General features: G+C 43.5%; 1 protein-coding gene across 2 annotated transcripts in view; it reads left to right on the top strand.

Annotated features, from left to right (window-relative positions):
• MCC (MCC regulator of Wnt signaling pathway) overlaps positions 1-26,781 on the top strand; it is a 1,280,822-nt gene that overhangs the window by 781,852 nt on the left and 472,189 nt on the right. For both annotated transcript variants that reach the window (XM_086961033.1, XM_086961034.1), the window contains one exon: positions 23,586-23,699. In XM_086961033.1, the coding sequence (XP_086817159.1) occupies positions 23,586-23,699 (114 nt within the window). The remainder of the gene's footprint in view (positions 1-23,585; positions 23,700-26,781) is intronic.

The following is a 26,781-nucleotide window of genomic DNA, read 5'->3' as shown; positions in this document are numbered from 1 at the left end:
ACCCACAGCGATCATGATTTTTGCAGGCGATTGGTCTCTGCGTCAGGTCTACAGCCTGATTTGCTCTGTAGCCAGGTTCGAGCACTAGAAACACCAACACCAATACAAACACCAATGCTTCTGCTTGTGTTTGGACTGTTCTCTTTTTGGGTTTTGCCGCCACTTCGCAGGGGAGAAAAAGGGGCACTAACTAAATCCTCCTATCCCTACCCAAAACGATTCTATACCAGAAGAAGTACCAACAGATACAACAACAATAGAATAGAAATTGCTCTTGTTGGCCCTCTCAGATCTCCTTTTTGCCTCTTGCTTTTAAGAAATGCACCCGTTTTTGGGAATGTGATATCGGAAGGCCACATCAGTCTCCATTTTAAAAGTACATTTAAGCAGCTATCGCAACTTGCCTCCCCAGGTCTGCTCTGCAAAGATACCAATATCTTTCAGAAGGTCAAACCCCAGTTTTATGTCTAACACCTTGCATGGGCCCACAAGGTGTAGGATTCACGTCATCCATACTGGTAGGAATTTTTTAAGAGTCCTTGATCTAGATGAGCACAAACAAAGGATTCAGATTTTAACACAGTGGTTAGGGTTTACATAACTAATAAGAATGTATTTCTACCCAAACTAACGCTTTTTAGCAAAAGTAGGATAATGAAAGACTGGGGAAAAAACATAACATTCTAACATTGATTATTATTGTAACTTATGAACTGCCCAGTAACGAAAGGATCTCTGTGACAAAAGCAGTAACCCACTGAGCTATACATATAAAATACTGTTCTGTGATCTGCATAGTACATGCTCTTTTCAGCAGTCAAAACTGTCACTGGCCAAAAATCTGGTCTCTATCTAGCAGGTACATTAATCCTCAGTTATCTTGGCACATTTATTGTTGCCTGAAAACTGTTGGCTATACAAGGAACTCTGCAGTGCTTTTAAAACTCATGCACTGCTACAAAACCGACGCCCAGTAACAAAAGTGGTACTCCACCCTTCCAGCCTACTGGGGAAACCCCTGATGTCCCGTACGGCCAGCCCGTCCTTGAGTTTGTTCAAAAAGTGAGTCTCAATACTGGAGTTTTCAGGAGTTTTTCTAAAACACCGGGGATTGCTTTGGATTTCAGTGATCCAAACTTGTGTAGTGCAGAACTGAACTTTGTAGTCGGAATGGGCAACATTTAAATTACATCAGCTTAACTCGTGCTATTTCGAATTGTGCATTACACTTCGTAGAAAAAAATCCCTAAATTACACCATTATGCCATTTTGTGATTATGTGGCATTTGTAGTAAAAATGTACTGCAAATGTACGTGACTAACAGAAAGCAAGTGGCTGCTGTTCCCTGTGCTTTTGTTAAATGTGTCCTTGCACCAATAATGGACAAAAGAACGCAATTCACATTAAAGTATAGCACAGAATGATGGTTTCTGTGCAGTTATACCTAATTTAGTGAAATGTTGCCAACATTTGTGTAATTACGCAACAGAAAATGCCATAAACTTCGCACATCCCTACTTTTTAGGGAGGCTTGGGTAAATAACGTTTGAGTGATCCCAAGCGGAACATGGTGAAGACTCTGTACATTTCCACTCATTCATCAGTTTGGAGTAAAGAGATCATTTTGCGGAGAATGCTTTTCCTGGCAGTCTGTTAGTGTTAATACAAAACCAGCATTCCAAAGAAACCAAACACTTAAAAAAATTATGAAATCATTTTCTATCATATTAAGAGTTCACTTCAGTAACACTGGAAAAGAAAGTGTATGAGTCTAATTGTCCTTGACTTGTACTCATGACCTGCATACATGTGCTCATTTTTTGGGATTCACAAAATATCCAGATATACACTCCAAAACAGGCGGAAAGGTGCCAGCAATCCACAGGTTTATGCTTGAGGGAAATGTGCATTTGTGCGATTTGGTTTCACTATCTTTTTCTCGACATAGGAGAAAACCTTCTTCGGATGGAATTCCTTCTACTCTACATCTGAATTTACTATGGGACTGGGTCAGTTGTGCGCCATTTTACCACTGACTTTGGGTCATTAAATTGTGTATGAGAGACCACTGGCAGTACTCCCAAATCCAGATCTGTGTCGGTATTCACCACATTGAGATGGCGACCTTCTTTACCAAGCCAACAATATTTCTGCAAGATTGCAATCACAAGTGGGATTTAGGATCAGCTAATTCTGCAAAAGCAAGAATGAATGTAAATCAGACTTTCTGTAATTGTAATTTATGGTTTTGTAAATCAGGCCCATAGTTTCCATCTTAGGTTGCATCACAGTCCTGATGAAGACTCGCAGCAAAGGTTGAAAATTTCCACTGCACAGTTGAGTCGAAACGTTAACGCTCTCCCTATGATCAAGACCTGTACCGACATTCTAAAACCTTCCATACCATTTGAAATTGCATTATTTGCACAACGACATCTACAGAATCTTTGTAAATTGTATTTGGACAGGCTTGCAAAAAACTGATCTTTGTTTTCAGTATATGTAAAATATCTAATTGATTACTTGTGTTCTTTGATTCACCTTCTCACTTCCCAACACCACTACCTTCCTTTCTCCTATCCTTTTGCACGCAACCTATGGTTACTGTTCAAGTAATTTCTTGATTTGCTCAAAAATAAATATCTTGTTATTTATTACAGATATTTGTGCGGCTGTTTGATGGGTGGTCTATTTACTTGGTTTAATTCAAAAATCAGGGATTTTGTATATGCATTATTTAGTGTTATAAGGTTATTTGCTAACCGAGTTGTAATGTGGAATGCAACATATATTGTGAGTTGATTTTTTTTCTGGTCACAGACCATTGTTTCCATTCCCATAGTTTACAACAGTCCGAAATGCATTGCATGGTCAACAAATTAAAATATGTTCAGGTTTATGCTGGTTGTTTGAATGCCTTTTAGTAAATGTGACTATGATGGTTTCTTTGTGAAGGTTCTGGTCTAGTTTTGGCAGATTTGTGACATTGCTCAGGCAGCCTCCTACCTAGAGGACAGCTGAAAGGAAACATCTTTTTAATTCTTGTAATCCATAGTAGCTTCTGTCAAGCTGGGGTCGTTTCATTTAACACCCATGTCCTTTACTCAATATGGACAGCATAACCCATCGAAAGGGATCACCATTCTTTTAAAGCAGTTGTGTACATTTCAGGCACTCTTTCCATTTCCGTGTCTATCTCAACTCAGATTTGTTGGCCAGGTACAAAGCAGAATGTACTTAATACTTATGAATTCCCTTTGTGGAGAATTAGTTTGCTACATTTTTACACCTAGTGCTGTGTTTTCCTAAATTGTGGGTTTGCGTTAGAACAATCCTGATGATGTCTGAGCTATTAGGTTCTGTAGTAAAATTAGCAACACCAGCAGAACGTCACTCGAAATGTTACTTGTTTGTATGCAGAGGTACACACAAAACCGTCATGGGAAATGACATGCTCACTGTTTAAACACCAGGATGGCTCAGCGAGAGGAGAGCAGGTCACAGAACCGAAGCACAATTACCCACAAGCTCTGACGTTCATTGCAGTTACGCAGGTAGAAAGGCTGTGGCAAATTATGCTTTCAGCGAACCTTTTATCTAAACATTTAATACAGGTCCCGCAGAGAAGAATCTACGAGCGCTGAACAAGACGGTGAAAAATACAACCTTCATTAAACAGCACGATTGAAACAGCCGGTTTTGTAAAAGAAAAAAAACGTTGAAAGCATGAAAAGAGGGTATGTTGCTAATGTCTTTACAGACGCGACTGCATAATTATATAAAGGAAATATAAAGACCCTTTTAGGACCTCTAAATATGTCACTGAAAAGAAGATAGAAAAAAACAAAAAGAGAAATGATAATTGCTGATATTAACAAAGTAGTGAAGAAGGTGAATGAGTAACAGTAGACTCGTAGGCTGGTTTAGAGAGTTAAGAGATTGTTGCCGACATTTGGCTGCAACAACAAGGTGATGGATGGAATGCTTGAATTATTCTAAGCCACTTATAATCACTCCGGGCCACATTCCAGTCAATTTTTTCTCGCCCACCATGCCACTGTAGGTAAAAGCCCTCCATATGTAAGTAAGTACCGACCCTGCTCCTCATGGAGACAGTCAATCCGGCACTGCCAGGCTAGGCTCCCTCCAGAAGGGACTAGAAGCAACCTCCGACTGGATTTGCCCTACTTGAGCCCTGTCAGATTGAGTCCTATGGCACAGTGCGCATGCTTTGTTCGCCATAAGTTGGCAGGGTATGCCCAGACGTGGGTCCCTTGCTCCCTTTGCCACTTGATTCAAGCTAGCCTGGCTGATAACAGCTGATTAGCCAGAAACCGGTCCCAGGATGCTGGTTTCCAGTCCAGGAAAGACATGGCTTGGCAGTTCGGGCTGGACTGTTCCCATGAGGCACAGGGTCAGACTGATTTGCATATGGTCATGTCTGAACTGGGGTGGCAGAGTGAGCTAAATAATGATGATGGAATAAACCCAGATCTGTTGACTGGAGGTGAGTGCTTGCAATGTTCAACACACCGTCCATCAATTTCTCTTTGGTTTTGCTTTGTTCGCCCTAAGTTGGCATTGTATGCCCAGATGTGGGTCCCTTGCTCACTTTGCCACTGGATTCAAGCTACGCCGGCTGATGACGACTATTAGCCAGAAACCGGTCCCAGGATGCTTGTTTCTGGTCCAAGGAAGACATGGCTTGGCAGTTCGGGCTGGACTGTTTCCATGAGGCACAGGGTCAGACTGATTTGCATATGGCCATGTCTGAACTGGGGTGGCGGAGTGAGCTAAAGAATGATGATGGATTAAACCCAGATCAGTTGACTGGGGGTGAGTGCTTGCAATGTTCAACACTCTGTCCATCATCCCCTTTGGTTTTACAGTGAGCATGGGACCCACGTTTGGGCATACCCATCGCACTTAGGGTGTCAACTGCAACAGCCACAAGGTAATGGATTGAAATATTCTCAGCCACTGCAAATCACTTGATGCCTCATTCCAGTCCATCATTTTTGAGCCACAATGCCTTTCTAGACAAAGGCCTGCCTTATGCAAATATGTGGCAACCTGTCTCCTTGTAGGAGCAATCTGTCCCAAACTGCCAGGCAGGGCCTCCTCCATGAGGGACCAAAAGCAACCCCAGACCGGTTCTGCCCAACTTGGGGCTCATCAGTAGGGTGTATCTCAAGTCTTATGTTACAGTGAGCACAGGACCCACTTAAGGGGATACCCGTCACTCTTAGGGCGGCAACAACAACAACAAGGCATAGGTCTCGTGCTCTCTTTGCCACTGGAGCCAAGCTGCACCTGAAAGACGAGCCCCAACTTGGGCAAAGTAGGTTGTGTGTTGCTTGTGTTCCGGTTGAGAGAGGACCTGGCTTGGCAGTTCAGGCTGGTCAGTTCCTATTGGAGCAGGATCAAGGCTAATTTGCATATGGCTGGGTCTAATCTGAGGTGGCCTTGTGGGCAAAACAACAATGGACTGGGATGCGGACCAGAGTAATTACCAGTGGCTTATAATTATTCAAACATCCCATCCATTACTCTTTTGTATAAATCAGTGAGACATTTGGCTGCTGATATGTGCCTTAACCGTTAGTTATTACCTAAATAGACTGAAGGCTGATATATACGTCCTCCAAGAAACTAAAGTGTCCATAGAGGACGCTAACAGGCTCAAAGCCAACTGGATAAGCGAGGTGCTATGCTCACCGGCAGTCAACAAAAAGGGAGGAGTCATCACCATAATCAGTAAGAAAGGGAAGTTACTTTGAAAGTAAACATAATGTGGCCTATTCACAAACTGCTCTTTGTATTATGGATTGTAGTGCTATAACAGTACTGCAAACTTACCACAATATGCTATTCACAAATTACATGTGGAGGCATACAGCTCTGCCTGTGCGGTGATCTCTACACACATAGGTATAATTTTAGTTGTAAATGTAAGAGGGATGGGGTGACTGCCAATGTGAAATATTTACTACTAAAGGAGCAAACATTTGGGGAGAATAGGAAGGGGTTAGGAAGGGGTCTAGGGAGAACCATGCAGAACCATGTAGTCACAAAATTGTAAGCCTATTCCTATTCACAAACTGAACTTCTATAGTTATGACTGCCAAAAAAGGCCCATAACAGTAGTAAATGTACTCTAGTTCAGAGCTGTGGGGAACTCCCTGTACTTTGTCAAAGGAAGATCTCTACTCCAGTGACCGAGATCGTTGTGTATTAAAGTTTAGTAAAAATGTAAAACATTTATTAAACTAGAAAAAATGAGTACAAGTATTTATAAGTTATTTTTATGTTAAATATTAATGTAAATTAATTTTATATATTTATTTTGAATATAGAACAAAGATTGAACTGCTACAGCATTAATAACCTGTTTTAAATTTAATTAATTTGAATATAATAAATTAAAAGTATTTTTCCGAGGTTTAAATAAAAAAAACACCTAAAGTTAAAAAATATTTGTATTATGTTCTAATAATTAAATGTGATGCTCAGAATTAATTAAAACTCGTGTAAGTACATTTTAATTAATGTTGCACTCATTTTTAAATTAAAAAAGCTTTTTAAAATATGTTGAATTAATGTTTTAATTTTAGATTTTTAACATTAAAATTGTTTATATTTTTAACTATTTTTATTAATTCAAATTATAATTGTTTCCTCTGGGAGTCTATATTAAGTCCCTACTTCCATTACTTTTCTATGGGAGTGTGTTGCAGTATCAGTGGTACGCCATGTGTCGTACTGGGCTTACTGGCTCCTTTTTGGCAGTAATAACTTTACGCTCATAATTGGCCCCTCCCCTGGTGTTAAGGAAGTGCAAGGCTACACTTTGTTGTAACTTTACACTTGTGAATAGCCCATAGTATTATTGTTTCTTAAAAGTGCAATAGTAAGCTTTCGCATGTAAATTACTCACAAGTGTAAGTTGCCATTGTGAATAGCCCCAATGGCTTTTTGACCTTCATATAAGAGAAGCAGTAGTTGTAGCTGGTTAGGATGGACATTTATGCACAAAATTGTTTTTATCATCCTTTATCTCTTTTAACTAATGCCTGAAATGCTTACACCAATCCTCACCTACAGGCAGCTAACACGAGAGACTTAATAATGCACTAGAGTTAGTAGAACGTTGTATATGCTTCTGAACATCTTGGCATTCATGGAACAAGGGGAGAGGTATTTTGATTGGATGCCAGAGGCCTGCAACTTCTAGAGAAATTCCATGTTGTTTGTCGTTTAAAAATTGACTGGGAATATGGCCCTCCTCTCTGTACTTAATTCAGGGGTTTTATCAGGGGCGGTTCCTCCATGAGGGCGTTTGGGCGTCGCCCCCCTCCTTATTTTGCTGCAGACAGCTGTGAGCAGTGCTGATATATAAAAGTGTAAATGGGTGTAATATATTTAAACATAAATTAAAAAAGTGTAGTGTTTACTTACACTTCTCAGCCCGCCCGCGGCAGTCAGCAGTCTCAGCCGCAGGCTGGTTCCTTTCCACGGCACCTGTCTGTGATAACTCACGCCTTTCCGAATTGAGGGGGAGGGGTCACGAGCAATCAGTAAATACAGTTGGGTTGGTCGGTGCCTTTCCCTGACCAGCCCAACATGCGCAGTTTTCAGCACTCTGGCCTCGAGAATGAAAGCGCTGGGGGGGTCGAAGCCGCAGCTCCCCATGCTCCTGATGAGCAGCGAGTTGTCCTGCCCTAGCCAATCCAGCTGCTTTAGCGTCACTTTGCAGAGAAGAAGAGCCTGTAATTGGGAAGTACATGGAGCATATTCACCAATCACTGCACAGCTTTATTGTGAAGGCGTGCAGTGATTGGCCAATCTGCCCTTGCTCTCAGCCTCTCTCTCTCCCCCTCCCCTCTTCATGCGTAGGTATACGCCATTACACAACAGGGATCGTGGAGAGAGAGAGTCGAGAGGAAAGCTCCGGGCATGATCTCTCGTGTTCTGGTGGCCCCTTATTGGAGCCGTTGTGAGGCCTCATCAGGATTCAGAAAGATCAGATAGACTAATGAGTAGAGAGACTGTTTTCAGTTGTTTATAGCGTAAACTTGGAGCACTTTACATGAGCACCAGTTACCACGGCATATTGTCCTAGTAACTGGTGCTCATGTAAAGCGCTCCAAACTTCTGATACATAAAACTGAAAAACCAGTCTCTTTCAAGTTACATCAAGGTCAGTGATGACGGGTTGTACAGTACAACCGTCACTGCCTTTGATGTACCTTCAAAGATGTTCGTTTTTCAGTTTTATACAGTGTAAACTTGGACTTTACATGAGCACCAGATACCAGGACATATAATATGTCCTGGTAACTGGTGCTCATGTCAAGCGCTCCAAGTTTGCGCTATAGAAAACTGAAAAACGAGTCTCTTTTAAATTACATCAAAGGCAGTGACGTGACGGGCTGATTTATTGCAGAGGTAAGGTTTTGGGCATAGTCATGATTTGAATCATACAATGTGGAGCCCACCTGAGGCTCAAATCTGCTTTCTCATCTTGATGGTCGGCAACTCTAGCCTTAGCCACAACCTCACCCACAAGAATGGCAGCAATTTCAATATTATATACACTGAAGTCCTAATCGTTGTTTATTTATGTTATGCAATTTACAACCATTGACAAAGCCAATAGTTCTGGCTTGCTGTAGGTGTAATGTTACTTGTTGTGTTATTTAACTGTATGAATGAGAAGCAGCAAAATACCAGTGGGGCACACACTATTCTAAGCACAGATTTTTAACTTTAGTGTTTTAAGCCTCACCCTTAATGACAGCGGCCATGCGCCTATGAGAGACCCCTCCCCCCAGATTTTACATCCCACATAAAGCCCTGTGTGTCACCGAAAGAAAATGAAAGTGGGCACTCTTGGGGAGGCAGAAGGAACCATGAAGGTGCTTAAGCAGTTGGATGTTCATGCTGGCGTCAGTGCGGTGGTCCTCCTTATTAATGTAATAACTGCACTTTAACAATTGCTTTATTAACCTTCTTGCTTCCTCAAATTAGCTTGAAAATGCACCGTTTGCCGACACTTTTTGTCAAAATGTTCTCGGGGGGGGGTTGGGAGAAACCTCCAAACCTCCCGTAGGCTGTTCAGCCTCGCGCTCTCGCCATGGTGTGCTGCGCCGAACATTTTACGCCTCACCACTTTCAAATGGCACCAGCCGCCACTGGGTTTTATTCTTCAGGTTCCTCTATAAAACCTTTGTGTTGTTCGCTTGCACAAACTTTGCCAAGCATTTGTCAGTCAGGTTGCAGTCTTGGGGACAATTACTTTTAGTATCTTATGAATACAACTTCAACTCTCTCATGCCCTCTATAATGCCACATTGATCTGAGTGCCAAGATCTCCAAGTCACTGAAAGCAAACTCTGGAGAACTGCAGAAGGTTTACTATCACCTAAACCTCAGCTCAAAGTCTCATATCTCATCTTTCTGTAAAATACTGCTCATACTGGCAGCTTTTTCTGTACCTTAATCCTGTTGCATTTTTGTGTGCAGTGTCCTTTCCTAAACTGATTAGAAAGCTTTTGCGTGGCACACAGGGCACATTCTGGCCATAGTTTTTGTGGGCTTGTGTTGGTGTTCTTTAATTAGAATGTATGATGACTGTTGAACACTGTCTCTGCATCAACAAGAGAGAAAGAACAAGTGTTTTTTTGACAGTTTTTAGAGCTATTTGGCACGACAGTACATTTGGTCCTGGTTGACTAAAACTTCCAGAGTGTAAATCAGCAGTGAAAAGGGGTTGGCTACGTTCAAGGAGCAGTCATTGAATAGTACCAGTTAAGCATGGGCGAATTTTGCGAATCTCGCGTTCGCGAATTTTGCGGATTTGCGAACTCGCAATCCGCAAAATCCGCGAATTCTCGCGAATTTGCGGATTTTTTTTTTGTGTGTTTGCGCGGGTTTCTGCCAGTTCGCGAGGGTTTTGTACAATGTCGCAAATTGCGAACTTACCTGTCGGGTCGCAAGTTTCGCGAACTTGTTGTTTCTACGTGTCCAGCCTGTTTGGGACACTCTTCTTCATCACTGCCACTCTCTGTCACCACTGCCACTCTCTGACTACTCATGCCACCCTCTGGCCCACCCATGCCACCCTCTGTTTCATCACAGCACCCTCTGGTTGTCCAGTCAGTGTACATTATTGTGGCAACGCAAGCACACCTTCCCTGCCTCAAGTGACCTGAATTAATATGGGGCTGATTAATGTGTCACAGAATATTTTTTTAGCTGGCACCTGCTTCCTTAGTGCTTCCTGATTAGTGAACTTTTGCACTTGCTAAGTGCTTTCATTGTTGCAAAATTAGTTACAACACCTGCCCTGCCCCAACTGACAATAATGAATTAGGGGCTGATTAATGGATTTGAACTGCCAGCCTGGCTCCTGCTTGTCTCCCTTAGCTGTAATTCAGGACCTTTGTGGCATATGTGTAACTATTCTGAGGTTCAGAGCAGGGTCACATAATAGTTGCAACTGGCAACTGAACTCTGGAGGGGCCCCTCAGCAAGCACTACAGGAAATGGCTACTAATGATGAGCCTGAACTTTTGAACCTGGTAAGTAGTTACTTTCAGTTTGCTAAAATCGTATTTCTGCAATTTTGCACTTATTCGCGGGGCGCGAACTCACGCGAACTCACGCGAACAGTGCGAGCAGTGCGAGCAAAATCCGCTATTTGCGGATTTTGCGGGAGATTCGCGAATCTCGCGGATTGCGAATTTCCCGAAAATCCGCAAAATCCGCGAGCGAAACGGATTTTCCGCCCATGCTTAGTACCAGTGTGAGGAAACCTCCATCAGAGGAGACCACATAGAGTCTGGTAGATCCAAACAGGAATAACCGGGGAAACAGTATTTAAAACGCAGTCAGAACCACTAATGCCTTTACACCACAGACTTAAAGTATGCATCCTTACCATGCATATTTTTTACAACAGATCTGCCTTTACCACTCATGCCTATACCATGAAAATGTAAGTATTTTACAGGCAAGTGTATTATTTATAATATATATGTGTGTGTGTACACGTGTGTGTGTGTGTGTTGCAGCGAGGGTGTTTTTAGGTTTTAGGGCAGGTATAGGTTTTTGGGTGCCAAGGGTATTTTTAGGGTTTAGTGTAGGCATGGGTTTTTGGGTGACTAGGGTATTTTTAGGGTTTAGTGTGGATATGGGTTATTGGGTGGCAAGGGTATTTTTAGGGTTTATGGCGGGTATGGTTTTTTGGTGGCAATTGTATTTTTAGGGTTTAGGGTGGATATGGGTTTTTTGGGTGGCAAGGGTAATTTTAGGGTGGATATGGCTTTTGGATGGCAAGGTAATTTTTTTGGTTTTAGAGTGGGTATGGGTTATGGGGTTGTGTTGGGTTACTAAGGATATATATATATATATATATATATATATATATATATATATATATATATAATATTTTATATATATATGTGTGTGTGTGTGTGTCTATCTTTTTTTATATATATTTTTGTGCATATATACATATCGCCTACTGGCGATTGTCAGTAGGTAGTTACAGTTAGGACCTAGTCAGCGCACCGCTGGTGGAGCTATGAGGTCCCTTTGCGTCCTGAGGGCCTCAGGACTAAAGTGGACTTCATCCCCAAGCAGCAGTATGCCAGGAGGCGCGTTTGCAGAATGGTGGAGAAAGTGGGTGTGGCCTCTGACCACCTCTTGGCAATCGAGATATGTGGGGCTTACTAGAGGTAACCAGTAGGCTAGTTGGCCCCTAAGGACCCCAGCAACGAAGGAGACTTTATCCGCCAACCTGGAAGAGGTGTGGCGCAGCGGCCAGGGCGACTGGCTCCAGAACCTGGGGCTGACGGTTCGATCACTGATGCCGGCGGCTGATCAGCCAGCCCCATGTGACTCTGGGCAAAAGCTCGCTTAATCTTCCTGACGGCCCCCAGAGCCTTGACACCTTCGGGTAATTGTTTGCGCTTTACAAATACTGGACATTTGGACATTTACCAGGAAGCACGTTTGCAGACTGGCGGCGAAAGGGTCATGGCCTGCTATCAGAAATCAGCAGTCCTGCTGTGTGTTGTAACAGGAGGGGTAGTTGGCCAACAAGGACATCCTTTGGGCCAGATACCCCTCTTGTTACCTCCAGTAAGTCCCACAAAGGGGGATTGATAAGAGGTCTTTGGAGGTCACATCCACCTTTCTTCACAACTCTGCAAAGATGCCTTCTGGCGCACTACTGGTTGGGGGATTATGTCCACTTTACTCCAGAGAGGCCTTGGTGGCCAAGAAGCCCTCCTTGTAGCTCCTGTAAGTTGGACGCAGTGTAATTCCTGAAAGCTGGTTGGAGGCCCAGCCCCTTTTCTCCACCACTTTGCAAACATGAGTGCTAGTTAAAAAACCTTAGAAATTCACTGAAAAAGCCAATGGTTACAAGGACATTATAGTTCGGAATTAGCATTTAAAAAACCTTCGAAATCCACTAAAAAAACACAGGTTTCAGGGACGATATAGTTAGGCTGGCATTTTACTTGTACAAAACCTGTCAAATTCAACCGTTATAGTTAGCTGAGCTATCTATAGCTTGTGCCCCGCAATGTACTGTTGATGAAGTCACATATTACATTACTGATGACATGGTCATGTGACATCACTGATGACATCTCAAATGACTTCACTGATGACTTCACTGATGACATCACTGATGACATCACTGAGGTGAAACCTGCTGAAATAGAACACAGAGGAAAACATACAGTATAACCATACCAAGTGGATTTTGGTGAGTTAAACACCAAAATGTGCATATAATTACCCAAAACTAATAATAAGTGTTATTTATTGCACCCAATAAATAACGTGCCCCATGGTATTGTAATTTATCGGGGGCAATTAATAACGCCTCAGTTCGTGTTGATGCCCTTTGTGTTTTGCTGACCATCCAAGCCAGTGCTTTAACCCATTACGTGCGCCAGTCGCGAGCACTACCTCGGTAGTGCTGCGCACGTCCGTTGGCCGACGTGGCCCCTCTCACTCAATGGAGCGCCCAGCACCGCAGTGAAATTTGTGCCGCGGTAAAGGGTTTAAATGGCCAGTACTGTCTGGTACGGAGTATCGGCACTTCTTTAATTTGAAAGTGAGAGTGCCTGCCTTTTCTGCTCTGTTGCAATACATTTAATTGGAGAGTACTGGCACATCTCGGGAGAAAACCGGTGCTCTAAACAGTGAGCACCTGCATTGCCCAGTTAAGGTCTCTGTTTTCTACCCGTTTCCCTGTGACTCAGACTTAAATTGCGATTGAAAAGATAAATATATGGGAATTGTTGTAAAGGGCATGCTGATTAATTGTGACACAGCAACCAGGGCTGCCACACTGTCACTGTTAAAGCTGAAACACAGTGAAGTCAAGGAGCAAAGGTATATCAAATAACCAGAGCCGGACAGGCCTTTTATTCCACAGGGCATTTCCCTGGTGGGTTGGAGCTTGCTGAGGCCGGCTCATTTTATCCAGTTTCCTGAAGGTTAATTGCAATAGGCACAGGAAGGCTTCAAAAGAGAGAGAAAGAGAGGCAGGGCCGGGGAAAGTAGGGAGAAAAAAAGAGAGGAGAGAATGAATGGATGGAAAGAAAGGGATATCGTGAAGGAAGCGGGGATGGTTAGAGCATTTTTTGCCAGGGCTTACTTTCTTTCCCCAGTCCGACACTGCAAAAAACTCCATTAAACATGGGAAATGGCAGGTAAACCCCCAGTGCATGAATTTAGCTGCTTGGCAGAAGAAACACTAGCAAAATGTGTGCTCCACTTTAAACTTCTTTCCTGCATGTAGTTTTTCAAATGCTAAGCAGCTTAGGTAGGTAGAACGGTTTGTACCGATATTTACTGCTGTTTCCGTGTGAGCCTTCTTGCCTGTGTGATGTCTCGCCAATGCATCCAGCAGCTAGCTGCAGGGCTCACACAGATGCAACCCTTAGCGATGCTGGTGGCATTCTGCAGCCTTAGGCTGTACAATTCCACCCACAATCACCCCTCCACGCCGTCCTCTCTTGCACCACTGTACTCCTGTGTTCTGTCACTGACAGGACACCGGGGAAGCCTCCTTTAATCGAATGATTTCACCCTCTTCTATAGCTGCCAAGAGCCCTTGCCATTTGTGATTCTGTAAATGAGTGCTGACATTCTAGCCAAGAGTACACTTTGTGTTGTAGTTGTGAGAGTCCAGGTCTACAATCTTAAGAGTAAAACTTCAAGTCCCAGAATGCAACCTGGTGCTGGTTACAAATCCAGATATGGTGGAAATGACATGAGAATTAAAATTCACAACAAATACTCCAATAATACTCTGTTTGAGAAAGATTCTCAAACAGTGTTTGCTTTAAGGGTAATTGTCTATCGTGGTCTGGAATATGCACTCGACCACCTAGGGAAAAAGGGGAATCATGCTAGTCATGTCCCTGCTGTGTAAGGGAAAACACAAGTTCTTTTTAGTTACCCTCACACACCCTAGTGGTGTCATGCTTCATCATCGGGTCACCCCGACCCCTAAAAGTCGAGGTGGGCTCAACCACAGTGTTGGGTAGCTCTTAAGTAGATGAAGACAGGGGGACTTAAAGATAAAAGACCTCGATATGACCCCTGGTATCCCTTTATTCTTGGGTCAGATCGGGTGATTAAAAATTGTTAAAAAACGGGTCTCTTTGGATTTTATTTGTCCTAAGACCCTAGTGTCAATGCCAACATGTTTCAGCCCACAGGGGCCATAAAGGTCCAGGACTTTCTTCAGGGCAATCGTAGAATCCCCCTCTATGTGTAGGGAATTAAAAGAAGGAGGTCCCTATCCTATTTGTCTATCAAGAGAAGAGTAGCTTCTCCTTGTTGGTGTATTGATGTGTTTCTGTGTTGCCAGGCTCCATCCAGTTTATGGGGGGGGGGTTGTGCAACTCAAAGGGACCGAGTTATGATATGAGACCATTTGGCAGGTGTGCTCTTCCCAGTCACCATTTTCTACTAGTCAGTATTCACTATTATTTTAGTTGGGTCATTGTGCACTAGTTTATCTTGCATGCGTGGAGGTAGCACTGTTCGAGGTCTCCCTAAATAGGATCTATCACTGCAGTGCTACTAAATTACAGGCATTTCAGGGCCACTTGAGTGTGCCTGCGTTCATTTTGCATCGTTCATATTCTAGCGCACCTTCAGCTGCAAAATGACCCCTTGCCATGTATTACAGGTTTAGCTAATCCTGGCTCATGCATATACATAGTATGGCATTTTAAAGTATGTTTATCAAACACATTTCATTTTGGTATTTCGTTTTTACAGAAAGGTTTATAGAGGGTGGGTCAGACCAGCAACACCACAAGAGCAGCATTCGTGTCAGTCTGAAAAATCAATTGACAAAAAAAGACAATTTGATAAATTAGTTATTAGGAATTAAGAACTGCTAGAGGAAATTTCTAATTCATCAAAAATGACTATTCAGTGGCATTAATGATTTAAAAATAAATCAAATTTGCAAAATTCTGCCCAATTGCGTTATTGCTTAAATTGGCCCAACTAGACCCAGAAACCATCTTGAATCCTAATCGTGAGCATGTGTACATTTCTGCTCTCTCCACGTGCAGCAAAATGTGCACTGTAACATTATTAAAATGTAATACGTTTTGTAACGCTGCTTGCTTTGTATGAATGAAAATGATGTCCTTTGTAAGGTCTAGAGGAAATCTGCCTCTCAAATGTTTCTTATTAAGGCTTTTGCTGTTTGACAATTCATTTCATAAGCCCATCATTCTTTTATATGTAACTAGATTTTTACTTTGACATCGAATGATATTAGGTCAAACGGGGACTAATTATTTTTCATTTAAGGCATGGCATTAGTAATTGTAATTTTATATTTATATAGCGCTCAACGGTCTCAAAGCGCTTGCTTTGGGAACCCGTCCTGGTTTTTCTCTGTGAGATAACCCGTATTGGGCACCCCCTAGGTGAAAGCCTCGCATCCCGCCGCGGGGGGCCATAGTGGAGATTAAGCAAGCTATTGCCCGGAGTTGCAGAGTGTGAACCCGTGATTCGAGCAGGCACCGAAGCGAGAATTATCGAGTCCGTGGACATTTTTGGGCTCAAGACCCTGCCACGTCGGGAATTGAACCCTCTGTCCCGGGCCAGACTTCTGCATCAGGGTCTGCCACTCTAACCATTGAGCCACACTTCTCCATTAGGTATTATTCCATTTTGTTCTGATTAACTCGTTGAACCTGTGTAACATTTTGCTCACCTCATGCTGACTACGTGATTTTTACTGTGTACTTTCTATAAAAGTGGGCTCATCTTGGAGGTGTGCTGGAGTTGCATCCCTGATTCTTAGAGAACAGACTCATGTTGGTTTGTAGCATACTCTGGACTTTGAATAGTTTGCTGATTCTTTCTGAGAGAGACCCTAAGTCTCATGCTGAATTTATTAGGCTAAATGCCAGTTTTATCTGGTACTCACAACTGATTTCTGCAATTTAATGTCGCCTTATGCTAATTCCCTGTATATTATTTATTATGAACTTTGCCTAATTTTGAAACTAACCATATTTTGCATTCTACAATTAATTTAAAACTTTTAATAAAGCTTTATGGTTTCTAACTTCTATCTTGTCCTAATAATGTTTATTTAATTGATTGTTACTTGATTTGCTGACCAAAATCTTGTCTGTTTAGGGGCACATTTCCTTATATACTCTTTAGAACAACATCACCCCGGATCTTGCATAGGCGCTTTAGCTTTACATTTTCTAACTCAATAGCGTCAACATAGCATGCCTCTTTCTTCCACCTCCAAATGTCTTTATTGACAGCAGTTCAATGCTGAAATGTATGGTTTCACACTTCTGGGGCTGATCGTCCTTAAAGTGTTGTTATTGCTGTCACTTTGAGACATCTTCCCTCTAGCTACCTATCAGCGGTCACCACTAAGACCGCATGAGCACGGTCCTTTTGATGGTACCAGATCTCAGAATGTATTTGAGCTTATTATTTGAGAATCACACTCTCAATTAGTCAGTGCATGTGGTTTTTGGTGAGTTGGCGGATTGCTGTGAATTTTAGAACTAAATACATATTTTACATTAATTGTTTTAGTACATAACTAAATGGCATAAGATTAGCCTTTTGTTCTGCAGGAGTATGCTAAGTGCCCTTGCGCGATGATTTTTTGCAGTTGGCACAGTTTGTTGTCAAATAGCGAAATGTGATATCTTGTGGTGAGTTAACCTCGATGTTTGAAGGTCGCTTGGAAATCTTTGCAGATGTTATCGAATAAATCGGTGTGTAGTTTCTCTGCTTGTACACACTGCTGAGAGTAATCTGCTCTGTGAAGGGACCCGTTACCCTAAATTTACAGCATCAGGGTCTCACTAAAAATTAAATGGAACAGGCCTTTCTATAAATTACAGCGGGTTGAGCTCGATTTAAGGATATTTACTTGCTATTTAAAGATACCTCTATTGGTTTTAAAATGCTAAATAACATGCTATTAAAACTTGTCTCTGTTCATTGTGCTAGATTTGAATTATGAAACAGATAGATGAAATACTTGTCTGCTTCAAAGGTAAAAGTTATGAATACAGATTTAAAAAGAGTTGGTGTTCCTTGGTTGTCTAAAGCAAAGTACTTTCCGTTTACCGGTGACCACACGTTTAAAGGTGCCCCTGTTTACCTTGTATGTTTTAGTTGTTTTTAATTAAGACCTCAATCAGCTTTCTGGTGTGCACTTCAATGCTCCTTTTATGATTCTTTTAATGGAAGCCTGCAGCAGTTTCTGCGTGATTACCAGGTGCTGCACCAGGGTTGCTTATCGCGATAGTCCCAGTGGAATTAGTCAATTTCTACCTGAAAAATGTCAAGAGTTCTATTAATTGCTGCAGACATGCATGCACGGCTTTGTTATTGCTCCTGCTTGTCACTGGGTTTTACGTACTGAACAGTCCCACGTACTGTGCCTGATATGATTTTACATTAGCACTGACCCCGGCACAGAGATATGTACAAAGCCACCTTGTCTATACTTCCGTACCGGTGTGGACAGAAAGTAATCCATTCGCCCCGTAGTAGTGTACGTACTCCGTTTGTAGTCCCAAAACCACCCGTGAAATTACCCTGCTTCCGCCACAAATCAGTGCACAGAAATTACACATTTTATGATGAAAGCATTGTTTACACCAAATACCGCTCCTGATGATTCTGTCGACCTACATGCATGGACGTTGATTCACTGAAATGTCAGGGGTAGCAGAATTGACATCATATAGCCTTTGACTTTAACAATGGCACAGGAAGTGACATCATATGACCTTTGACCCTGCTTCATTCCACGAAGTGTTGTCACATAACCTTAATCCTGAGGACATCACAATAATCAACTTTGCTGAAGTTGCATAATTAATATTCTTTTAGGGGGAAGCAGAGGGTATGTATGGGTTTCTCTCCCCTGAGAATTTTTGGGGAAAAAATGGGCTTTACTTGTGCATTTTAATGCAGTTTTTACGTAAATTTGCTAAAGAGCCACAGGTTCTAAAACCACACTCACTAAATATTCAAGTCTTTTCATGGTGTGCCAAGCTAATAAGAATAAGATAAAACTTTGAGCACAACTGTATGGACCTTCAGTTGCCCTTTTTTAGGTTTCGCTGGGGGGCGGAGCCGTTAGGCTCCTCCTCCAGAGAAATCTATTGAGTACAGTAAGCACTCTGGAACACGCCCCCCCGTCCCATTGGCTAGCTCCATAAATGGAGCCTAGCCATTGGACGAGGGGCCTGTCCATCAATGCCGGACCAGACACGGGGGCGTTCCCGAGATTCTTTGGCTTTTGCCGACGTCACGCGACGCCGGGAACGCCCCCGAATCCATCGACACGTGTTTGGTGCAGACTGAAGGTTTGTGAGCCTTCCCCGAGCAGAGCGCACTAAAATAACCTGTGTGCAGCTTCACCACCGCAACCCGGGATCAGTAAACCCCCGACGAAGGGCCCCGTACCTTGCCGGTACCAACGCGACCGAAAACGAGCCCGCTGCTCTCCGATTGGACGGGAGAGCCGAGCCCCCTCACCAAACGCCGCAACGGGATTGGCCCGTGCGGCGCAGCGTCACCACTGTTGCCGTGTGGTGATTGGATTCCGGGGTTTGCAGTAATTTGGTACCCCCGAGTGCTTCGTTGCACTTTATTCTTAATTGACGGGTGCCACCCCGATTATGGCGCCCTTTGCGAGTGCCCACCTCGCTTCACTGTTTACTTTTGGTCTCGAGGGTGTCCACCCCTCTTAAATGCCCGAGAATCACCGCCGCGGCCCGAGCGCCGCAAAACAGGAAGCCAGGCACTACGGTGCCTGACGCGGGGCGGGACTTCCGCATTTGGAGGGAAGTCCCGCCTGCCGCCGCGCACCGATTGGCTGCTCGCTGCCGCCGGGAAAAAGAAACAAACAGCGCGAGCCATTGACGGCCCGGTCCCGAGATGGGGGACCGGGGGAACAGGTAGCGGGCCGGGAGCATTGTGAAGGCGGGGCTCTCATGTGCTGAGAGAGCCCCGCAAAGCGCTACCGCCACACAGGAGAAAGGACCGGAGTCCCCCACGAACCGCCCGGTAAGTGAAGGAGGGCTGGTGGGGGCTCCGTGACTGTGCAAGGCTCTGGGGGCAGTTCCTATTTGTTCGCCGAGCGGCCCCAGTTGGCAGAGGGCCGCTCCAACGCGTCGGGTGGCATCTTCTTTTCGAGCCAGGAGGCTCAAGGGGCATTGGCGGCATCTCGAGTCCCCCGAGAGGGACTCCAGCGAAAGGGGGCATTTCTGTGCATTTCGAGTCCCCAGGAGGGGGACTCCAACCCGAGCCAGAGAGGCTCTTCCTGCCATTGGTCTTCCTGAGTCCCCAGGAGGGGGGACTCCACCGTGCCCACATTTGTTTGAGTCCTGAGAGGCTCACAGTATGACATCACTATCCCACGGGTAGAAGATAGCTAGTGGCCTGTCCAACGCGACCGAAAACGAGCCCAGTTTTATGTCTTTAGTAACAGAGAATGATCTTTATTTTGTATGTGCAGTAGCTGAGTGGTGTGCAGTTGAACAGCTGTTTAAAATCTCATGCCTACACTTCAGTTCAGTGGGGAGTGAATGATGTCACCTAAGATGGGAGAACGCGGCGGCTTGTGATCGTGGCTATCACTCCGTCATGTGATGGATCATTGGGTAGATATTAGGTACGCGTGAGAAGGAAAATAACATTGCAAAGTGTTGAAACACACGTTAGTCACGTGACTAGAGAAAGAAGAGCATCCCGGGCCCACTGGTGTTTGGGAGCCGTTCCCTCCACGCGGCTTCTTGAGCTCTCTCTTCTCCCCATCAGGCATCAATTATAGAGGTGGTCCCTCTCTCCCAGGGTTTGGTGTGGAGACAACTGGTAACCTAGTTCTTCATTGTTATGCGACTTTCAGGGTCTGGCTGACGAGCAGCGTTTCACTGTTGAATGGCTTCTCTCAGTTGGCCAGTGCTCTGGTCAGGGTAGATCACTGCAGCTCAGCCAAGTAGATATAACTCCGAGGGCAGATAGATTCTAAGTTAACCAGACAAAACTACCTTTTATATGCCAAATTTAAGTAATGTCATAAAAATGTCAAAATCGTGAACATACCTATGGCTAGAAACCAGATAATTGCTATGCAAAATACCTTAGCTGTGCAAACAGTACATGTGCATATTGTTTTAATCGCAAGCATAGGTAATGTAAGTAATATATAGCAGTTTTGGACAGATTTTAAATCAATGTCATGAGAATTTGGGAATCATGAATAATACCTGTGGCTTAATATCAGCTAATTACTGTGCAAATTAATTTACGTGTGCACAACAGTGCATACGGACTGGGAATTATATAGCAGATAGTTCTCAAATCATGGGCTCAGAGAGCGGCTAATGAAAACATTTTAAAGATCTATCCAAGTGGATTAAACCTGCCATATAAAACGTTAAAATTCACTGTTTTGGTGATTTTAATTGGAGCAGTGATCAGTATTATTAATGTCCTTAAATTATACTTGTAGCAGGCTTCAGTATTTGCCAAATTTCACCAAGTCACACGGCTCCACTGTGTTAAAAACCAGGATTGTTGCCTCTTTGCAGGTTCATATTCCCTGTTGGAGTGGCTAGGGAGTGCAGAGTGACTAGGGAGTGCAGAGTGACTAGGGAGTGCTAGGGAGTGCAGAGTGACTAGGGAGTGCTAGGGAGTGTAGAGTGCTAGGGAGTGCAGAGTGCTAGGGAGTGCAGAGTGCTAGGGAGTGCAGAGTGCTAGGGAGTGCAGAGTGCTAGGGAGTGTAGAGTGACTAGGGAGGGCTAGGGAGTGCAGAGTGACTAGGGAGTGCGAGGGACTGCAGAGTGACTGCAGAGATTAAGCTAATGGCAATGTAAATGACAATGCCATTTATTTATCTGTTTTCAAAACCAACACATAAATACAAATGTTGTCATTTACAATGCCAATAGCTCTAACTTTTCCAAAGGCGAAACCATTGCATTGTAAATGCTTGTTATCTCATGTCTCTTGCTTTCTCCCAATTTTTTCCATGGTTTACGCAATTACAGCTTTATATATACAGGCATGTCATTTTAATGTCCTGAAATTGATCCCACTGTTTATTTAAGGGATCGAAACTCTGTCGTCCAAATGTAGACCATATACATCCACTAAACTGCTAGGTTAAATATGTAATGGTGTCTCCACGATATTCTGTCTGTTTCATTTATATCAAAGTTATATGCAGATACGTTTTCTTTGCCTAAACCCTTTACTTAATGTTGTTTGTCAGTAGGATGCAGGTTGTGTCCCACTTGGATTTCTTCCCTTACTTTGTTATACATTTATTATATATTAAAACCTGTCCGGCTGGACAGAGACTATAGCACTTATTGAGTCTATATTGATTTGTATTTTACCAGACTGTCTAGGGACCATTGTCTTTAGAAAAAGCTAATAAAACCTGACAGTTCCCAGGAGCTCACCTAAGTATGTTTTAAAATGTCCTCTGGGTCCACCCTTATGTCAAAAATTACCTCCTTTACTAGGACCACCATTTTGTCATAGTGGCCCCTTTAGCCCAAATATTACATTCAATATGCCAGCGCTTCTCTTGACCTATGGAGCTCCCTTATGGTAAAGGTTTTATCTAATATCTCAAGGACCACATTTCGTCACGGATGGCCCCATGACCTTGCCACAGTTGTCTTCCTATTTGCAAAGAATTTCCTACAATGTGCCAGCACCAGAAACTTGCCACAAGTGCCGCCAATGCCATGAATTTCCTCCAGAATGCCTGAGCTGGCATTTTTTATGGGTGCTCCATGAAAAAATTTACTTAGAGTGCCATCAGTATCCTTTTGCCCAGAGTATCCCATATGCAAGTATTGCCTCCAGTATTGCAGTGCCAACATTTTGTAAAGGGTGCTTCTATAAACCAAGACGCATGCCATGTCCAACAGCAGATCTGCAAGCATAACAACACATGCTCACTTACATTCACTTATTCACACTCCTTCGATCATTACCACTCACTTGCACTCATTCATTTTCACCTACTCTCATGCACTCACTGTCACCCTGAATCCCTCATTCGTACTTTCTCACTCTTCCTTGAACTCACTTCTACTTGCTCACTCATTTTGACACACACATCCACGATCCCTTATACAAACAAACATGCTCACACATATACATGCTCTCTTTCACAAACTCTCTCTCACCCACATTCACACACAACATATATTAAAACGGGCTTATGTTTTTTATCGAAGATGCCTGTGAAGGTCCATATCTTGCTGCTCCACTTTTTTATTACACTAATAGTGAATAATAAACTTGTATTTACTAATATTGTAATAAACGTGAGCAAAACATTAGCTTAGAGCCTGACTCTGATAATGCAAGACACCCCTGTGTTCTTGGCACTGATTTTGCCACTTCTGAGTCCAGGGTTCCGCAAAGTGAGTGCCAGGGGTAGCAAGGGGCAAGCTAGGGGTCGCAGCTGCATTCCATGGCGACCTCTAAATGTTATCAATGTCTACATGAAGTAAAATTTGAATACAAATATATTGAAACATAATGTTTGTCTCTCCCCTAATGATCAAAACAACACACCCATCCCTCATTTTAAGAAGCTGTTTAATTGCCCCTATGAGGACCTTGTGCCCTCGCCTTGTCACGCTTTTCAAAGAATGTGTTATGCGGTAGTCCTGTGTGCATTTTGCACTTGGCAGATATATCCAGTCATCAGGCAGGATGCAGTTCATCTCTGTAGGACAGCATTTTTTGTGCTAAAGTATATATCATGATAGTGACTGACTCACATTTTATCATCACAATCCTCGGCTATAAAAACCCCAATATCTGTTCTCCAAATGGGCGATAGGTGAACCCTGGTTGTCTGACTGGCATAATATTGTGTTTGGGAATTGGAAGCGCTCCTCCGACGGCCGCGTGTTGACATCATTATTCAATCTATGTGATGGAGAACCCTTGGCAGATGGCGAGTTTATTAACCCCGCTGTGCTTTGATTATGTTTTACAGCTCCATTTAGCAGCCCTGGCATCACTGAAGGGAGACATCGTGGAGCTTAATAAACGTCTTCAGCAGACTGAGCGAGACAACGACGTGCTGGAAAAGAAATTGGCAAAGTCACAGGTGGGTGATGGCGACGCGTCTCCGAATCTCCCTCGACACCACACTCAGCAAGTAATGAATACCCCTTCCCCCCGGATAATGCAATGCGTTGTTTCACTTCGGGTATCCTCTCTGATCTCGACAAAGGGCAGTATTAAACCTACAAAAATAGTCCTTGTCGGCAGCAGGTGAGCACACCCAGTAAGATGCCACCGCCTCGAATCATTAAACTATGAGCTGAAGGAATGCACCTAATGTTTATGGACTCGGTTTCCATATTCAGCTTACAAGCTGCTGAAAAGAGGAAGGAATGTTGTCCCTTCTTCACTCGTATAATAATCCCACACCATGCTCGCGATGAAGCGTAAAAGGCCACTTTATTAGGACAGGTTCATGTCATTGCTTGTCAGCTTGAAACAACTTCAATATAACACCAGCTTTTGTGAACAACCTCAACTTCCTTACCTACCCCTTTCCCCCACACCATTCTGCAGAAGTACTAACTGTTCCCAAAGTCCCCATACTCCGATTTCATTCTTTCCTCTTTCATTCACCGCTCTGCTCGCCTTCCCCCATTTCCTCCCTCTCTTACCATATCACACATCCTCCAAAGAAGCCTTCTTGTCTTTTTCCAAAACACACAGTCCTTTCCTTCCATCCTATGTGCTCCTCCGTCCCCCCCCCCAGTGGTGGATATGCCCACATCGGACTCCCCATCTCCCCAGAATTGCCGCCTGCCCTGCATAGCTGCACAAACCTTGTCCTACTGTGGCTTACCTCGAGAGCTACTCCACTCTGACTCTCAAAGCATGTAGGGTGGGTGGGTGGGTGGCTAACGCTTCCCTAGCCTACCTAATGGTGATGAAGTCAGTCATAGTCCGGCTCCTAACTTCTCTATCTATTTATAACTTTTCCTACATCCCGCCACTTCCCCTGTCCTATCCCAAAAACTTCCTTTCAAGTAGTCTGTCTCATTCCAGAAAAAACCCAGAAGGGGAGACGGGCTTCACCTCTGCTTTCCCCCGGGTCACCTCATTCCCTACAATCAGTCTTCAGGGCTCATTCAAGTTTGCAACATTTCACCAAGCCCATGACATCAAACTGCAGCCCCATTGAAAGGAATCCTGAGACAGCTATAGAAAACAAGAGGATGTGGCTGTGTACTTTCTGCCCTAAGGACCACAGACCTTTATGTCATGCAGCATGTACCAACACATGTCCACTTTCTAGGTTTCCTTGTGGTTCAGAAAGCTGTTTGCTGATTGCAAGGTCATAGCTTAGTCATGAAATGTGGGGGCGGGGGAGGGGGGTGAATTTCACATTACCCTAAAAAAAAAAATGGGCCACATGGTGCATGGATGAAATAACCAAAATTTGGGATGGACTGTTCCCATGAGGGGTAGGGTCCGTAGTAATATGCTCTAGGTGTTCCTCTGCGGCTGATTTATAGTTTGTCAGACAGGCCACTCCATCGTGAAGGAGTACCCCGTCCGCTAAGCTCAAGGTCTGCCTGTCTGATTTTGAGTCGGACAGATTGCAAGTTTTATACCGATGGAGTAAAATTTAATCCACTGGTGTAAAACAAACTCTAAAGTACGGATGGAGCAGGTGCCGTCAGGGGTAAGCCATCCGACTGTTCACCCTATTTAGAATGGATAGTCAGGTGGCTTTAACGAAAGGGTTTCCAAGGCTGCTACTGCCAATGTTTGTAAATTATAAAAAGTAGTAAATTTGCATCCATTCAAGGATCACTTCTATGGGTGCAAATTCGCAACTTTTTTTTCTAAACCATTCATTATATATATTTAAGTTTCAGATCCAAAAATATGAACACATTTAACCCTCTTAGTGAATCAAGGCAACAGGAAATATCGACACACACATAGCAGACCCAGCTCACGACCCCTTACATAACTACCAAGCTTATAATGCCTTTTTTTGGGTGGTGTCACACCCCAAACACCCCCTGAAGCTCCTCCCCAGGCTGATTCTGTAGCTAAATTTGGAGCAGAACGCTAATTTTTCACTCTCCATTTTACTGCTCGCCTACAGATAACCTCTGGCAAACAGACCTAGTGTATCTACGAGAGTCTTAGAGTGGACTTAGGTTTTTGCACACCATACTCGTGACGTGATGACTTACTTGTCAGTTTCAGTTCCGTGCACAATATTCAATGGCTTTCTTCCTTATTCTTGTGTTTGTCCCGCCCAAGGAGCAATTTGGTTGCACTGTGTTTTGATGGGGTGAGGTGTATTCTTTTGCTGATGTCAGCTGACTATTTTTGTAATTTTCTTTCCGTGCTTCATCAGACTGCATTGGTTTCCTAGCTCATTTCCCCATCACCCCGTGCTTTCTTATTACTTTATTTTATTATAATTATTTTAACTTTTTGAGAGGGGCGCAACAGCTGCACATTGCTACTGGGCTTATCACATTTGCTTCCAATTCACTCGTCCCACCATGTCATCCTTGGTTCACATTTAATTATTACCTTTATGCAGGGGCTCATCTGCTGCACAGTGTGACCATGCTGCTCGCATGCTCCAATGTGCATAACATTTTGTGCATATTTTATTTTTTAATTTACTGCTCTGAGATGGCTGCCACCTAAGCAGCTAACTATCTTTGTATGATTTTTATTTTCTTTCTCTGAACAATTGGATGGCCATTGTTTTGAGCAAAAATTATCCCCAGCCCGACCAGGCTCACATCTACTGTGACCTCAGTATGTAACTTATGGGGAGGGAGGGGGGAGGAGGGGGGGGGGGGGGGGTTGAGAATCGTCCATTTCTGTTGTATTTTCAGTCACATGTTTTATTTCTCTGAAGCTGTGGTCACGTTCAGGAGACCACTGGAATGGAACATTTTGTTTTTTTAAGTGTCTCAGTGGGACACTCACTGTAGCAAAGTCACAAATGTATCCTGAGCAAGAAATGGCCATCCCTTGCAGAATGGTTAAATCTTGTGGGGGGCAATAATTGTCTCTTCTCGCTGTGATGCATTCGGATTCTCTCTTGCTTTGCAGACCGTTATGAAGTCGTTTTCTTTCCCGTAACCCTTGCATATTTGTCCTATGGCTGGACATTTACTTTCAGGAGAAAA

The sequence above is a fragment of the Lissotriton vulgaris genome, chromosome 3_1 (genome assembly GCF_964263255.1).
Source record: "Lissotriton vulgaris chromosome 3_1, aLisVul1.2, whole genome shotgun sequence".
NCBI lineage: Eukaryota > Metazoa > Chordata > Amphibia > Caudata > Salamandridae > Lissotriton > Lissotriton vulgaris.
Note: the sequence above shows the minus strand (reverse complement) of the source record. Positions and strands in the feature narration are given on the sequence as shown.